Here is an 18169-nt window from a genome sequence, read left to right as displayed (position 1 = left end):
AGGGGATGTCTTGGTGTATTTTCGTATTTTCATGGTAGGTTGATAACCTGTCATGCCAGCTGTAAATATTAGTGTTAATTATCACTACCTGTCATGCCAGCTGTAAATATTAGTGTTAATTATCACTTTGTCATCAAGCAGTCACCCCTCAGATATGACTGTCATTCTCAGCTTCACCTTGGGTGACAGTGATAACCTCAGGGTGGCCCTAGGCACTGTCACACTCTAATGCATGTAGAATTCAAATAATGTAATAACTGTTTAACTATCGCTGCAAGTTATCTTAAATTATCGTAAATAACACAATTTATTACTATAATTACATATAACTATATATTTGATCTACATATAAATGGCTTATATACCAAACTGTCACTGCTGACTGGTTGTCAAGCTGATACAGATAAATATGAGGTATACCGTTAATGTTTTTTTAAGCATTATATAATAGTGTATATATTTACACAGTTTTGTATTATAAATATTATTTGTGTATCTGATCAGGGTAAATGTCAAACCACAGTACTGGCTGGTTACAGTCAACAGTTCCATGTTTTGCCAATAAATTCTCAGAAAAAAAACATGATGTAGCTCGGATGTTGTAAATGAATTCCTATGTGGGTAGTTCCCCACATGCAGAACTACTAGAGGGGACATCAGGTTTGTACTCTGTCAGTCTATTGGTCCATTCTATGCGTTGCTACTTGCGTTACATCTCATATGCTCTATCACCGTTACTCGTTTCTTTCTGATAAGTTGTGGAGATAGCCCGACAACAACGGGACTGTTTTTATTTTCACGATCGATCGACTGAATTTGCACTGATTGACGCCATGACCTTTGACCGACTGACCTAAACCGGAATTCTGTCAGCGTGCGTTGCATTATGGGAATCTCTGAAATTCTCTATCTAAGCAAAGTTACTCATTCACGAATCGCATCTCAATTACCCCCAAATTGCCAATTATATGCAGAGAAATGACTCTTTGCTCACTGTGTCACTTTGTCTGGGATGTGTTATAAATATTTTTGTCACTTCTGCCAAATTTTGTATGGGAGTACTTCTTTGGGTAGCAGAGTGTTGCATTTTGAAACAAAGTCTTGTGCCCTGCAATATACAGAGTTATAGCCCTTTGTTTGTTTTATATCAAAGTTTGTCCGAAGATAGCTAGGGGACAATATGGATTGTTTGCAATACTTTGCCTTGTTTTTCTAATTGTTAAGCAAAGTCTGAATTAAAATACTTATAAATACTACATCCTTGAACAGCTCCAGGACTTTAGAAGCGTGTATTGATGCATGTTTGTGATATGTGTATATTTGTACATTTGTATGCCTAGAGAAATTTACTACACATGCAAACCAATTTTGTTGTGTCAGATAATTTCTCAGATAATTTCAATTATTTTCCGACATGGACAAGTTTATAGAATCAGATATACTAAATTATAGTATGATATCTGGCTTTTTCTAAATATCTCAAATTGAGATGTACAGTAAACACTTATATCAGTGTTATTGTTGGAGGTTGGACCTTTTACTGCCATGATGGTATCAGCGGAGGCTTCACTTGGACAGATCATATTTAATTGAATTGAAAAAGTTGTATGTAAAATAAATGTAAAATGAAAAAAAAGTACACGTAGCTTTAGTTTGGAAACAGGAAGACATTTTGTAATAATTTCCACTAATATGACATCTTCGTACAGTAAAATCATAATGCCTTATCTTCAGTCCGCGTAAACCTAATTATTTTTTATATTATGTAAAATGTTTTTTTCACTGAATATTATTTTTAGAGGATACTTAATCCAATTATTCAGCTTTTGAAATTCAGATTTCAAATTATTTTTTTCTGATAAAAGTTGCCCTTATTGGTTTGTAAACCAACTTGTATTCAGTTAAGTACCACATTCTGATCATTTTGCGGAAGAACTTGTGAACTGTTATATAACGTAATATATATGTTATTTCAGGAAAGGTCAGCTAACATCACCGTGGTAATTAAGTCTAATTCCTAAGCTGGGGACCAACTACCTGAACTTTGATACTGTAATAACTGCTATATAAACTGTGGCACCAGATTGGACCAATTTCTGGCTGCTGAAGCTGAGAGACCTGTCACCGGGTAACCAGAGCACCTCCCACTGACACAAAGCATTGTCGGCTTACAATAGATATACTTGCAAATCTTCTCACAAAACAAAATATTGTCTGTCTCATTCAAATTATATGCATTTGTTAACTTTTAAATCAATAATTTTGGATTAATATAGCTTGCTCGGATATTAAATTATCAGAGGGAAAAATATTCTTTGATGTGATGAAACGTTTTTTGTTCTGTCAAGCTGACAAAGTAGATATTTGTTCTGTGTATAACTGTTTATGGCCGAGCTTGAATGTCCTGATGTAACTTTAATATGTAATTATAGCAATAATAAACAATTTTCCACTCTCAGCTTTCAAGGGGCAGGGGTGAAAACATTGCTATTTATGACCATATTAGATTCTGACAGCTGTAGTTATATGTTTTTAGAGTGCTAGAAATATTTCTCACTGAGTGTGGCTGAAGATGGAGATAAATATATCACTGTCAAAAATTATTTAAAACTCTGAAACCTGACTGATTGCTTTATCCAGTGAATATTTTGTTGATACAGATAAGTTGAAGAACTTTTTTATCCTTATTTAAGGATTTACTTGAATTTATCAAAATTTTACTCTTTATTACTATCTGGCTAAAGTTTCGTTTCAAAATCTCAAGTGACTTTCAAAATTTGAGTGCCATTTCACAAAACATAATATTATGAATTATTACATTTTTACCAGAATAAGTTTTAACAGTGAAAATAAAGTTGATATTTTTCTTTAAAGACTATCTGTTATTTATTTGCACACAAGTCTGACCAATTGCTGAGAAAAATAACAAACAAAGAGCATTGTCAACTGTAACGTCACATTATAGCCCTGAAGGTTGTTGTTTTTTACACAAAGTGATTTTTATTGAAATTGTATCGATAAAAATGATAATCTTCAAGCTAAAAGCAAACAGGACACAAAGTTTCATACATAAAAAGTGGGAAATTGAACAAAATATACGCGATGTCTCCATAATTACCGTAAAAACCCATGTAATTTGCGCAGGTACTTTTTGAGGCTGAAAATCCTCAAAAAAGGTTCTACTCGAATATTTTGCGCACCAATTATTTTTGGAAAAAAAAGGATGCTCAAGTTTCCGAAAATCGATCTCTGAAAATGAAAGACAAACCGCTTGGGATTCTTAGGATTTTTGTAATTTGTTTATTATAAGTAAGTTCATAAGTATTGTTTACAGGTACAATGATGTTAAAACTAAGAAGAAACTGCGTAAAATGTGTATTTTGTTGTTTGTTTCCTTTGAAATATCTGATCACACATGACACACACGTGTGCACATATCGGCATACATCAATTTATTTTAGCAATAATTTACAGAAAACATTTACTTGCTTACGCTTACAAAAGCATATCAATTAATAAGTAATTTGATGTTTAGTAACCGCTGGATTAGATACCTTTTATTGATCATAATTACGATCAGTGAGAAGGGCTCATCATGGCGGCTTGGGTATCGTCACTTCAAACCAGGTCAGCATAAATTATTGACACTTCTCAACCCCACAGTCAATACAAATTACAATGCAGTAATTAGCTAACACTATCTCTGTGATTACCCGTTAACAATAGCTCTACTGAAATATAATTGAAATGATTTGCAGTCGCGATCGACAGGACCGTGTTGTTGTTTTTGTTCACACTCGCCAACACGTGGCATGAATTACGAAGTCCTACTGCTTTGTCATAACAAAGATTTGACCGATAAGGGATTATATAAAAATATGTTTATACTAGAAGCGTGGATAATCAACACATCCTCTTCAAATCTACTCCAAGGGGGGGGGGAATCAAAGCAGACTATTTTTACGATGCTTCGTTTAATAAATATTGAAATAATTCACGAGGTTATTATCAATCACGTGTTTACGTAGTGTTAGACGCGAGATCAACATGTGAAAGTGAGCCGGGGAAAAAACATGCTGTACAGTAAAAAGCATATGCGATTTGAAAGAAAAAAACTAACAGAACCTACATACATGGAACGGAGCTTAAAATTGAACAACTACATTTTCGTAATAGTATGGGGGGAAAACGCGCCGAGATGTCGAAACATAAGTTGATCGGCGATTCTCTGGCATAGGAATTTGGCTAAACTTGCTTTGTTAACGGTTACCTATTTAATAATACTTTTCACACAAACTCGGGTAACAACACAGTATGTATCAATTGTATCTTTTATTGATGTTTGACATAAATAAATATGTTGATCGTCGTTTGTCTTTGAATTCCGTGTACCAAGGGAGATTATCTCATGTCCAAGATGGCGGTCTGCCAGAATCGTCGATCTTTTCATGAAAAAAACCTTGAAATTGCTTACACCTATATATTTTGCGCACCCCCCACTTTGGGCATTAAATTTCTCAAAAAAAGTGCGCAAATTACATGGGTTTTTACGTTAATTTATTTTACCTTTTACAATCACTTTACTCCTGGTGAGAGTTATCTTCTTTGAAAAAAAAATCGGAAGTTTTCACAGAAGGATAAAAATTTACACAATGACAGTTATCATCAAAAATGATGCAAATAAATTAAAATTATGATATCAAAATTGTCAATTTATTGTTCTATTATGGAAAAAATTGCTCTCAATCATGTACACTTTAGACATGATCATTCCAGTGCCCGCTAGCCCCGATACTTTTAAAACTGAGGTCACAATAGTAGCATACCTTGTTTCAGCATGTCTTGGCGGTTGATAGGCTATCATTTCAAAAAAGCTGACGCTTTATTAAGGAAACTGTAATAAACAAAATATTAAAAGTTTCTTGATGAAAAACAATTACATTTCACTTGCAAGGTAAATATTACGTGCTACAAACTTCAAAAAAATATTCACCCCACTCCTGATATATAGCTGTTAATATATCCTGGATGTCATCTTGTGGCATTTGGCAGACACACGGTTGCTGTAATTGGCCAAGTTAAAGATTCCTGTACTGTTGTGATTTTGATTTTATTTAAAGGACATAAACATCTCATATTACCTTGATTTAAACATATTTTATTGTGAAATCAGGAAAACTCAAAACATGAACAGAGATGAGGGGGGACACCAGCTGAGTCATCTGTATAATGAGATACTGACATAACAGGGGAGGGGGCTAGATCTACACCCTGTAACCTATCTGATGCATTGTTTATACGTTCCCTATCGATAGGCGAAAAGTCCCTGGTTGAGTGACATAAAAAATGTACAATTCCGTCACATTGTTGTACATGTAAAAAATACAAATCGCTTACTCAGTCATAGCTTGACAAAGTTTGTCGTTAAATCCTTTATATCGTAGCATCTAAACATTTCAGAAACATCATACTTTTTGTCCATTAAAACTCCATCCACTGTGTTTCTGTAGTTACTAGAAAAAGGGTATGTTATATCATGAATACAAAGAGTATTCCTGAAACAGACTAAGTTACCTCAATGTTTGCTTCTTATGATGGTGTCATGTTATACAAGCATCAAAATGACTCAGAAGGCAACTTCTGGTAGTGTTATCATTTAGGGACTTGCAAGAGGAATGTAAAATACATGTATAGAAAGCATCTTTACATGGGTGACATTTCAGGTGTATGTAATGTTAAAATTATATGGCCTTTGATAAACATTTTTATGAATAACAGAATATTCAAACATTTAAAACAAACTATTACCCGGTACTGACTTAATTTAAAAAGTTTTAGATATATGGTAATCCAAACATTTTGTGATCATTATAATGATCTTCTGCAAAAGAAAAAGAAAGAAAAAAAATGGAATTGAAAAATGATTGGTTTGCTTTGTTGATTATGTCATATGGCCAGCAGCATGCTTTGTACAATACCACGTCGTCTGCTCAGGGATTCTCAAGGGATCATGTCCCTTCTTTAGTCACAATATTTCTGTAAGCTTGAAAATTCAAGCTAGGAAATGATTGTTTTGAACTCTTCTACAAAGGTGAATGATTAAAGGCTCGTCTGTTTTACGTAGTCGGCGTCAGACATTCATTACTGCAACGTCACTATTGGACCAGTTTTAATCATCCCTTTTGAACATATACAACTGTTTTATCAGTGAATTTGTTGAGCCTCTGTTTTTGTTTTGTTTTTTGTTTTGTTTGCAATACAAACAAAATTATTTTTGTGACATCATTTTATCTACAATGATGGCAGACTGTCAAACAATTATCATAGTAAACTATTGTTCTTGTATCATTATTTTTAAACATAGCAAAACATCACATATAAGTTAAGGTTACGTTTCCAATAACAATCGATACTCGTTCATTAAATTCTCTTTCACTTAGTTTTATTTCCCACTGCTTTCCCCACTAAGACAGAATGCACCCCATGCTTTGTATCTTGTTTATTTGTATTAGGAGCAGAAAAAATGTACCGCCTGACTGGTATTTGAACCCGGAACCCTCAGTGCTCAGGTGTTTAAAGTCTTGAGCATGCTTAGCTAGCTTACCTCTGAGCGTGCACGTGCTCATATAGTTATTTCTTAGCATGACATTGGGTGATAATGTACTGTGTGTAGCTTTTTTTACCGTATGGTTTAGTAGGCTGTGTGTTAATTAGTATATGCTGTGTAAGTCTATTTGAGTGTAGTGTCGTCTGCTCATGACTGTGTACATGTCTGAGTATGCCTATTTTATAAATACCTACACATGAACATGCTCCTCAGGCTATAAGCATAATTAACAAAAATTGTTGGCAAAAAGAACATTTTCTTGCCAGAGCACAACATGAACAAACATCATAGAAATTATCATGAGGCCATCCATCCTCTGGGCCTCTTGTCTAAAAACTTACACCAGGAAAAAACACTGCCCTAGCTGTAATCACATGAATTCTTGATTTATTTATTTTCCATCTCAAAGATATTTCAGTTTACTAGATGTATCCTGTGACTTGGAAAGCTGTATTTTTAAATGATGTTTGAAATGATTATACTCTTACTGATGTTTTTAGATTTGTTTGTTTGTTTTGTTCCTGTATGATAGAATATCATCAATAGCTGAAACTGTAATCTCTAGCTATAACGGTATGGTGTATTCAGATGATGGGTTTGTGTTGTCTGGGCCAGTAACAGTGTCTTATTGGGTAAAGATTGTGTTTTTATTGAGCATGTAGTATGAGCGGAGAGTGTGATGGGGCCGGATCAATCACCTGTATATAACCCCAACTATCATTGCGAACCTGCCCCGCCACCGACAGCCTCACCGCCACGCTCTCTGTATAGCAGCTACTTTCAGTTTACGGAGAATATTAAAGCTTAGCAGGTTGTAGTGGGATTGAGTAACAGGGGTCAATTATAACACAGGGTATATTACCACTGTCGGCAGTATTATCTCCTAATTGGCAAACTCAACAAAAACGGAAAAAAAGAGTAAGTTGTTAAATTGATTCCTTAAAAACCATTTGTGTGGAGGGTTTCCGTCACTCTCGTTGGATACATGTGTGTCTGTTATATGGTACTTCCTGGATTGTCTTTTCTACTACTTTACTGGAAAAAAAACGTGTTTGTTTGGTGCCAGTGGTAGCAGACGACCTGCACCGGACTTTGCGGCCTAGCGTGATTAGTTTGTGGCCCCCTGTCATTCTGCAGTTTAAACTCTTCTTGTTTACTCCTACAGTTCCTCCGGTGCCCGATCCGTTGTCACAAGCTATGACGGAAAGCCAAACGGAACAGCCAGCCGGAGAGTCCAGTAAGTACCACTACTTCAGTCTCATCTCCGGAGTCCGCCTCCGAATCTTTTTCAGCCACGGCAAAAAACAATTTGTCCTTTTTCAAACTTCTGACACCTTGTCAGGTGTACAGTCTGAGTGATTTCTTGGCCGCCGCGGGATAAAATCCGCGATTCCAGACCTTTTTTAAAAGCAGTTGTAAAAATTGAGATTTTTTTTTCCCATTTAGTGTCTGTGCTCCTTCCATTCCAGACCATTTTTAAAAGCTATTTTAAAATTGAGGAAGGAAATTCATCTTGTGTAGACTGGTCTTCTATATGTATGTATTCTGTTTAAATTTCCATGGATTTCAATCTTTTATCTGTGGTACGTTTTTGTGTATACAGTCCGTTCTTAAATGCCATCGAGAAAAAAATCCATCGTTTAATGGTTTCCATCAGATGATTGTGAGACAGAGAGTACATACATAATTCTACGGAGGTGGAAAAAAAATCCATTTTTTTTTTATCTTATTGACAAATCTTGTTTTTAACTTTAGAACAATCCAGAATTACAGTGATTAAACTGACTCACATTTTTTTTCATTCAAACCTTAGTCAGCAAATTATATTCAAGATTTTAAAATTATCCATTTAGAATCGGTGAAGTATTATTATTTTTATCCAATGAAATTTCTTCAGAGAGGTATTCTCTTGAGGATGCGACAGAAATTGGCAGTTGAAATTATAAAGAAGCATTGTAACCAATGACATCCGTTTTTGCTATTTACGAAATATTTACTTTTTGTATCTTACATAAACAAAGTGAAGTTTGAAAAAAAAAAAAAATGTTAAACTTCCGTTAGATTTAAAATCTTACTTTCCCCACTATAGAATAAATATAAGTTGAAGATGACAAAAAATGAATTATATTTTCTGAAATGAATATTGAAGAATCCAGAACATGAGGTTGTCACCGAATATTCACCCTGTGTCTGATAAAAGTTATGATATCAAAACTCCTGAAAAAATGTGTACTTCTAAAAATAACGAACAATGAATATTTCTGAAAAATAACAGAGAAAAAAATGCTTTTATTCAAGTTTACATCATTAAAATGGTCAAGTTTAAGGTTGGTTGAGGGGCGCAGTAGTATAAGCTCACTCCCCTTTTACTATGACGGCCAGAGTTTCATTCCCCGATCAGAATGAAGATGGTTTGGGGTCACCTGCCCGGCCATGTGTGTTTCTGCGGGTACTTTGGTTTCCCCTTCCCCAGACGGTTTCCATCTAGGCCAACAAGAGGGATTGATATGTATAAATGAAATAATTAAAAATGTTAAATAAAAATTATCTCAGAATCTCAATACCTGTTAAGCTTCTTTTTTTCATAATTTGTGAAAATGTTTCCAATTTATAATATTGAGAGATTTTCAAACACAAAAAGAATATGTTTATAAGAAAACTATAGAAAGGTTTTGAATAAAAAATATATCTTCAATTAAATAAAGGAACCCAATATAATTGAATTTTTCATCAAACTATCAGTAAATTTAATTGAGATAGAAGGATTAATATTTAAACTATTGGGGATATATATTTTTAATGGTACAAATAAAAAATATTTAACTTGTAAATTTTTCTTCTCAAAATAATTTTACAAGTTCACTTCTTATCAATAGTCATTATCACGTTCTATAGAACTTCATTTTGATATTAATGTTTAAATATTTCCTTTGATTTTAATTGATTTGTGGAAACCTGTTTGTTCAGCCTTTATATCATTAATAGTATTAAAAGGTAGACCAAGAGTTACTGGCCTTCTATCAGGTAAAGTACTGGGTTATATACTACAGGCATCATTCACCTACAACTACATCAAATAGAATAAAAAATCTGTAACTTACAACAAACCAGGATACTTGTTGTATTGTAGAATATTTCAAATGCAAGAAGTATTTAAAATTCAAAATTACTCTAAAAATGAAAAAAATGAAAAAATGAAAGAAAAAAAACCCAGTGTAAATTAATAAAAAGAAAGTTGACAATGAATTCCATGAGATTTGTTGTAATGAATTTTTTTTTTGCTGAACTGTCAGGAGAAAAGGTTTCATATAATGAGAAAATGAGGATAATATTCAGTAATTTTGGAAATAAAATTGTTTCTTGCTTAATTCTTTGGGTGTTGGCAATAAATCAAATGTAATAGTGTTATAAAAAATCTGTCATCCTGAAAAAAAGTTTTTCTTTCATTCAACAATTATAATTAAACTTTTTTGACATCAGGTACTGTCCTCAAAAGGAATCCTAATAATTGTATCAAAAACATCGTCTCATTTTATTGCCACGATAATTATGTTTTCACAATTTTTGATTAATATTTCAAATGATTGCGATCAAGTTTTGATTTATACATATTTGATTGATTAAAGTGCGGGTGATCAAACAAGAATCCATTTTTGTGTGTGTGTGGAGCGTGTTCTGTCAATTATCAAAAACGGCTAAAGTTACTGTTATATATTGAAATATTAATTTGATGTTTACTGTCAGAGTCACTGCTATATGAGAAGTTTGAGAATTACTATCGTCTATTGTACTATATAGGTTGTAGAGTTACTATCGTACTATATAAGTTGTAGAGTTACTATCGTACTATATAAGTTGTAGAGTTACTATTGTACTATATAAGTTGGAGTGTAACTTTCGTACTATATAAGTTGTAGAGTTACTATCGTACTATATAAGTTGTAGAGTTACTATTGTACTATATAGGTTGTAGAGTTACTATCGTACCATATAAGTTGTAGAGTTACTATCGGACTATATAGGTTGTAGAGTTACTATCGTACCATATAAGTTGTAGAGTTACTATCGTACTATATAAGTTGTAGAGTTACTATCGTACTATATAGGTTGTAGAGTTACTATCATACTATATAAGTTGTAGAGTTACTATCGTACTATATAAGTTGTAGAGTTACTGTCGTACTATATAGGTTGTAGAGGTTACTATCGTACTATATAAGTTGTAGAGTTACTATTGTACCATATAAGTTGTAGAGTTACTATCGTACTATATAAGTTGTAGAGTTACTATCGGACTATATAGGTTGTAGAGTTACTATCGTACTATATAAGTTGTAGAGTTACTATCGTACTATATAAGTTGTAGAGTTACTATCGTACTATATATAGGTTGTAGAAATACTATCATACTATATAAGTTGTAGAGTTACTATCGTACTATATAAGTTGTAGAGTTACTATTGTACTATATAAGTTGTAAAGTTACTATCGTACTATATAAGTTGTAAAGTTACTATCGTACTATATAAGTTGTAAAGTTACTATCGTACTATATAAGTTGTAAAGTTACTATCGTACTATATAAGTTGTAAAGTTACTATCGTACTATATAAGTTGTAAAGTTACTATCGTACTATATAAGTTGTAAAGTTACTATCGTACTATATAAGTTGTAAAGTTACTATCGTACTATATAAGTTGTAAAGTTACTATCGTACTATATAAGTTGTAAAGTTACTATCGTACTATATAAGTTGTAAAGTTACTATCAGACTATATAAGTTGTAGAGTTACTATTGTACTATATAAGTTGTAAAGTTACTATCGTACTATATAAGTTGGAGAGTTACTATTGTACTATATAAGTTGTAGAGTGACCATCGTACTATATAAGTTGTAGAGTTACTATCGTACTATATAGGTTGTAGAGTTACTATTGTACTATATAAGTTGTAGAGTTACTATTGTACTATATAAGTTGTAGAGTGACTATCGTACTTTATAAGTTGTAGAGTTACTATCGTACTATTTAAGTTGTAGAGTTACTATCGTACTACATATGTTGTAGAGTTACTATCGTACTATATAAGTAGTAGAGTTACTGTCGTACTTTATAAGTTGTAGAGTTATTATTGTACTATATAAGTTGTAGAGTGACTATCGTACTATATAAGTTGGAGTGGTACTATTGTACTATATAAGTTGTAGAGTTACTATTGTACCATATAAGTTGTAGAGTTACTTTTGTACTATATAAGTTGTAGAGTTACGTTCGTACTATATAAGTTGACAAGGTCATGTTGTACTAAAGTTGACAAGGTCATGTTGTACTAAAGTTGACAAGGTAATGTTTTACTGTTTAAGTTGACAAGGTAATGTTGTACTAGAGTTGACAAGGTAATGTTGTACTAAAGTTGACAAGGTAATGTTGTACTGTTTAAGTTGACAAGGTAACGTTGTGCTAAAGTTGACAAGGTAATGTTGTACTAAAGTTGACAAGGTAATGTTGTACTTAAGTTGACAAGGTAATGTTGTACTGTTTAAGTTGACAAGGTAATGTTGTACTGTTTAAGTTGACCAGGAACAACAACGCTGTGAAGAGGTACTTGACAGTTTCCTCTGGTTTCCTGTAAAGAGTTCGTTTTTAATCCGCGTCATCAGGAATCTGTGTAGATTAAGTGCTCTAACTCGATGTGTCCTGTTAATGGCCGGGTCCCCACAGTATTACACTGTGGTATCTGTTATATATTTATCTAGGCTCGGCTCTTTTTTAACATTTCTGTAAAAAATGTGTTCTCCTTGAGAATAGTTTAAGATCAGAAGGATATACCCTGCCAAATCAGGTAAGTGTACAGGTTTTGGTTACCAAGATTTTAACTTAACTGTATGACTGTGTTTTCGATATGTCATCATGTTATATAATATTTTTCTAATGTTTGTATGACAAACAGGGATGTGCTGTAGAGGTGTTGTGTGGGGGTGGGGGGGACCTACTATGATCGAAGCCTGTTAGTCTCACTTGGTAAATCTGTAGTGGACCCCACCAAACACTAGAAAGTCAGATGTGATACTATAGCACAATAAACTGCCTGCACTGCATATTCTCTTTAACTCACTCACCCCTGAAATTTCATAATGAACTATTCCAACCTTTGAACTGGAAGAGTTCATATGTGTCATCAGGGTGAATGGGTTCAGTTTTGTATAAGTAAATCCATATCCTACAGTATGTATGCAACTTGCTGAGCAACAGACTTTGATATATTTTGATACCGTTAAGCATTGATTTATCCTCTTTAGCCTTTGGCGATCCCTATTTTATTGTTTCTTAAAAAATTCAAATTTATGTTTGCACTTGTACATCTGCATATTGCTTATCCCGGATGTGAAATGGTCATTGGAGATCACAATCTAGAAACTCATGTCTGATGATGATGTAAAAATTGGCGGATTATTCCTTGACAACACTTCCATGTACTCTTACCTTCTGATTCTGGAACTTGGCTCCGGTGATTAATTTTTCAAAAGAAACCTTAAAAAGGAATGTAATTACAGGCCATCTTAATCATCATCATATCCTTGGTCGGAATCCGACCCCTGAAATCGAAGGGCCGACATCTACGTCCAGATTACGTACAGATTACGTAGGTACTTGATGGGGATCAATTCTTATAAGTCTTAAATCACTTGATGGGATGTGTTTATAGGAAAAGCTTGGCCTCTGTTGGCCTACACTGATTGGTTACTTTGTCATGCCATCCAATATGACCTGTGGCAAAAGTCCGTTTTCAGGAAATTACAAATTTTAACCGTATGACAGAAAAATAAATCTAGTACAGTGGATTCTGCTTAATATCACTTGTCATTTGTCAGAGAAACGTGATTTTAGAAGAAACATGATATTAGATGAAACATGATATTAAGGGAAACATGATTTTAGAAAATAACATGATATTAAATGAAACATGATATTAAGGGAAATGTGATATTAAAAGAAACATTATTTTAGAAAAAAAACATAATATTAAATGAAACATGATATTAAGGGAAACATGATATTACAGGAAACATTATTTTTTTTAAAACATGATATTAAATGAAACATTATATTAAGGGAAACATGACTTCAACAGATGTTGTGATTTTCTAAAAAAAAATAGCTGTCAAAACTCAGAAACGGCCTTATTCAAATGTCTAAATGATTTGATTCCACAAAAGAAATATGTTTATTGAAGATATTTTGTACCCGGCTTTATGTTTACAACCTCCAAAATGTTAGGTAAGGGGCTGGTCTGTTGGTATCAAGGTGTCTGTCTGCGGATGGAAAGTTGTCCGACACATGCTGCTTACCTTTCTCAACTTATTTAGTTTACAATTGTCATACATAATCAGTACATGCCATATGTTGTTTTGTAATTGTAAATAATTCTTTATTTTAACAATTTTTTGAGGAGATATGTCCCTTTACTGAAATTATTTTATATATTTTGTCCAAAGGACTTCTGTTAACCTTTTGGGCCTATAAATATGAAACTTGCTGCACATGATCATTTCTTTTGAATTACTTTTGATTTTGACTAGTTAAATTAGAGTTATGTCTGTTTTTTATTTCGTCCTATAAATTTTGTCCAAAGTAATTCTTACTTTCTTCACTGACATTTATTAGCTCAGAATTCATCAAATAAAACTTTAAAATGTTCAGAGCTACAGATAAGCAGTGATCATGACAATAACAGATACATTTACCAGAATTTTTTAAAACATTAAATATGATTTGTTTAGTCCACCTGTATGTGAATACAATGTTATAATTAGGCCAACATCGATTTATTGTTTGTTTTCCCTTGACAAACCCAAGGCATAAAGTCATTGGTAGGTAGATAGGTAGGTAGGTAGGTAGGTAGGTAGGTAGGTAGATAGGTAGATAGGTAGGTAGGTAGGGGTAGGTAGGTAGATAGATAGGTAGGTAGGGTATGTAGGTAGGTAGGTAGGTAGGTAGGTAGGGGTAGGTAGGTAGGTAGGTATTATTAGGTAGGTAGGTAGATAGGTAGGTAGGTAGGTAGGTAGGTAGTTAAGTAGGTAGGTAGGTAGGTAGGTAGGGAGGTAGGTAGGGGTAGGTAGGTAGGGAGATAGGTAGGTAGGTAGGGGTAGGTAGGTAGATAGATAGGTAGGTTGGGTATGTAGGTAGGTAGTAGGTAGGTAGGTAGGTAGATAGGTAGGTAGGTAGGGGTAGGTAGGTAGATAGATAGGTAGGTAGGGGATGTAGGTAGGTAGTAGGTAGGTAGGTAGGTAGGTAGGTAGGTAAGGGGAATCCTTTTATTAAAAAAGAAATTTTATCATATTGCAATTTATAACTTACTTCAATTCAGGCAGAACTGCGATAGTACAAGTATGAATATTATATGATTACAAAAGCAATAATATAAATTTTGCTTGAAATTTTTAAAGCATTTTGTTTTGGGGGGGGGGGGGGGGGGGGGGGGGGGTGGAAATAACATTTAAGTATTTTAGGAGGGTGTCTTTTAGTGAGTAGGAAATAAAAGGGGGCAAAATGACATTTTATCGTAAGTCTATGGACATGAACTCTTGTTTTATAAACTTTTGTCAGTCTTCATACTTAAAAATAAAAATAAAAATGTATGTCCTACACATAGCTACCTGCCTTCTACAAGAACTGTATACCGCGTAACTTTCGGCCTGTCAAACTTTTCGCCCTTCGCCAATGAAAATGGATTTACATCCATTGTTAATTTCGCCCTTAACATTTATTTATATGAATATAATGTTGTTCATTTATATTTGCTGTAATGATAATGAGGGCGAAAAAGGGGAAAATTTAACTGTGGCGAATTTTTTTTCCAGTTTACAGTTGGTTAAATATCTGTCATTCGTTAGAGTGACAGTTAATTGTACTTTATTATCAGAACTTTAAGTAGATCAAAGGGTGTGTCCATATTCATTTGTGTGATGATCATTTAAAAGTAAATAAAATTAAAGATTTTATTTCCTGTATTGTATAAGGTTATGACGGTACACGGCAGACAGTGTTAGGGGAGAGATCTGTTTATACGTGGCTCTTACAGCTTCGGATTCATAAGACTATTGATTGAGACACATTAAAACAATATTCATTGTGTGCTTTGCTTGTTGACAGAATCATGCCACTTCCCTGTCAATTTCTTCTCATCGTCAAATTCAAAAATATTGCTATTGATCGGCGGGGAAGATGAAATATTAATAACATGATCCTTACTGGTCATCTGTCTAGCGCCGACAGATACCCTAAACACTGTTCTCTCTGGGTGTCTGTACTCTCGACAGCTGGATCCGTGGTCGCCATCATCGCTAGGCGGCATGTTCCTGCCACCGACAACCGCAAATTGCGAATAAATCACACAACGATTGACAAAATCTGAAGGGTTTTGACAGAAATGATGAAAGCAATTGAAGAAAAGAGAATTGCAATTTCTCTTTAGAATTAGGGATGATTGTCAAATTTAAGAGGCAGATGATTCAGTGAATATGGCGAGGCGAAATCTCATCATTTTTTTTTTTGCTCCCATATCAAACTTATACCCTAGGAGTTATACCACAGGGGCTGACCATTCTCGTAGCTGTGCCGGATAAATCTCCAATATAGCTGTCTGACAGCTGAAATATGGTGATGGTTGTTATATGCTAAATTGTTCATTCCCTGGAAAATAATACAATTTAAATGTATGAGCTATAAAAGGCCATTTGTGAATTGGGTACCTATCACTTGGATTCGTGGCAAAAACTGTGTGCTGTCAGAGCGCGACTTCTTATTAGAAGTTGGGATACAAGCCATTTGATTGCCACTGACTTCTTAAATAAGTCAGAGAAGGAGCATAAAAGTGACAGCTGGAAATGAAATCTGCATCATTAGTTCACAAACTGCCAATTTTCCCACATTATTGCCGGGGAATTACCTGATGATCGGTAGGCCTGGATGGCAAAACATACATCACAGCCAACCGATTCAGCTTGGCACGGCCGCTGCTGCATGAATTTTACTCTAATCAGGTATTAGATGAATGCAAGAATGGAACGGAATGAAAGAGGATAGGGGGACGGGCAGGGACTGAGAAAACAAAGGAGATTGCACCAGGAAAGGTCATCGCTGTGACAATTGATGATAATTATTTTGTGAGCAGGCTTCGTTAGTTCTCGCGATTCTCCTCGGCCCCCACGCTGTATAGTCGGTCCCGTATGTAGAGGCATGCACAACCAGTCTGCAGCAGTGCACACATCTCTCTATAATGCCACATCCTAAATATGCCTCCTGGCCAAATGAGATTGGTATTGGTTTCTGGTGTTCTCAATGGTTAATAAAGGTTTTATGTGGTCAATTTCCTTTTCTTCTGGTCAATTTCATTCAAATATCCATGATGAAAGCATTGTATGCTGGGCTTTCCACAAATTTCGTATTAGCCTCGACCCAAAACTTATCACATTTCACTGCAATGGTAGAAAAAATTAGATTAAATTTGACGGTGAGGTTCTATAGCCCTAATATTGATCTCGTTATATACAAGGCTTGTCGGATATAGCTTATGACATTTGTTGGCGATGCCAGAAAATGAGGGAAGATACAATCTTTCTCTTAATTAGTTTGTTGATTTGGTTATTTTCTGTTTATTTCATTTTGATGTTTGATAGGTCCATCAGCAACAATTATTTAGTGTTTATCGAAAATGAATCATATTCATTCATGAAATTGACAACAAGAAGACTACAGAATGGACTACACAGTCAGCCATTACACTGATTCTGTTATGGGACTTGAGTATTGTTTCATTGAAGTACTTCATAACCAGAATTCCCAAAAATTTTGAGACTTACAAGTTTTGTTTGTTTGTTTGTGTTTTAAATATGTCCTTTTAACAGCTATGGTCATTTAAGGACGTGCCAGTTTTTGATGGTGGAGGAAAGCCGGAGTTCCTGGAGAAAAACCACCAACTTTCAGACAGTACCTGGTGACTGCCTCACGTAGGTCTCAAACCCGCGACATAGCGGCGGAGGGATAGTGGTAGCAGAATGTCAGAAGCCTTATAACCACTTGGCCACAGCGACCCCTACAAGTTTGTTTATTTGTAAACAATATACGTCTTTTGCGGCAAAAATTGAGAACATTTTTTTTTTTTTTTTTACTATCAGCCATTTTATAACTTTAGCACAATTTTACCATCTATTCCTTTGGTAGACAATGAAACATACACAACCGCTACAACACAAATACAACATGACCCACTAATCAGTTATAGCTACATAGAATTCATAATTTCATATTCGGCTTATCTATGGTGACCAGAGATAAACAGTCTCAGACGCTTCTGTTAAATAAACTCTGGTCAGGTATTTCCTTATTTAGACCACTTGAAATTGACGAGAATCTTTACTGAAGTACTTGACCCATTTGACCCAGGAAGCATCTGTCAGACCTTAAAGTGGAGGACAAAACTTGTTACTTCCCATCACTCAAAAATTAATACTTCCCATCAATGGGGCTGTCTAATTTTATATCTGGGCTGAATATTGTGT

General features: G+C 34.3%; 1 protein-coding gene across 2 annotated transcripts in view; it reads left to right on the top strand.

The window, feature by feature from the left end:
* Positions 1–18169, top strand: part of LOC110446972 (LIM domain only protein 3-like) — a 161353-nt gene that overhangs the window by 50206 nt on the left and 92978 nt on the right. Inside the window, exons 1-2 of one of the 2 annotated variants that reach the window (XM_021492330.1) lie at positions 592–660; positions 7773–7844. In XM_021492330.1, coding sequence (XP_021348005.1) covers positions 606–660; positions 7773–7844 — 127 coding nt within the window. In that variant the 5' untranslated portion in view covers positions 592–605. Of the gene's footprint in view, positions 1–591; positions 661–7772; positions 7845–18169 lie in introns of those variants that run through there. The other variant, XM_021492328.1, reaches the window with a different exon arrangement.

Source organism: Mizuhopecten yessoensis, unplaced genomic scaffold, assembly GCF_002113885.1.
Source record: "Mizuhopecten yessoensis strain PY_sf001 unplaced genomic scaffold, ASM211388v2 scaffold3091, whole genome shotgun sequence".
Taxonomy (NCBI): Eukaryota; Metazoa; Mollusca; class Bivalvia; order Pectinida; family Pectinidae; genus Mizuhopecten; species Mizuhopecten yessoensis.
Note: the sequence above shows the minus strand (reverse complement) of the source record. Positions and strands in the feature narration are given on the sequence as shown.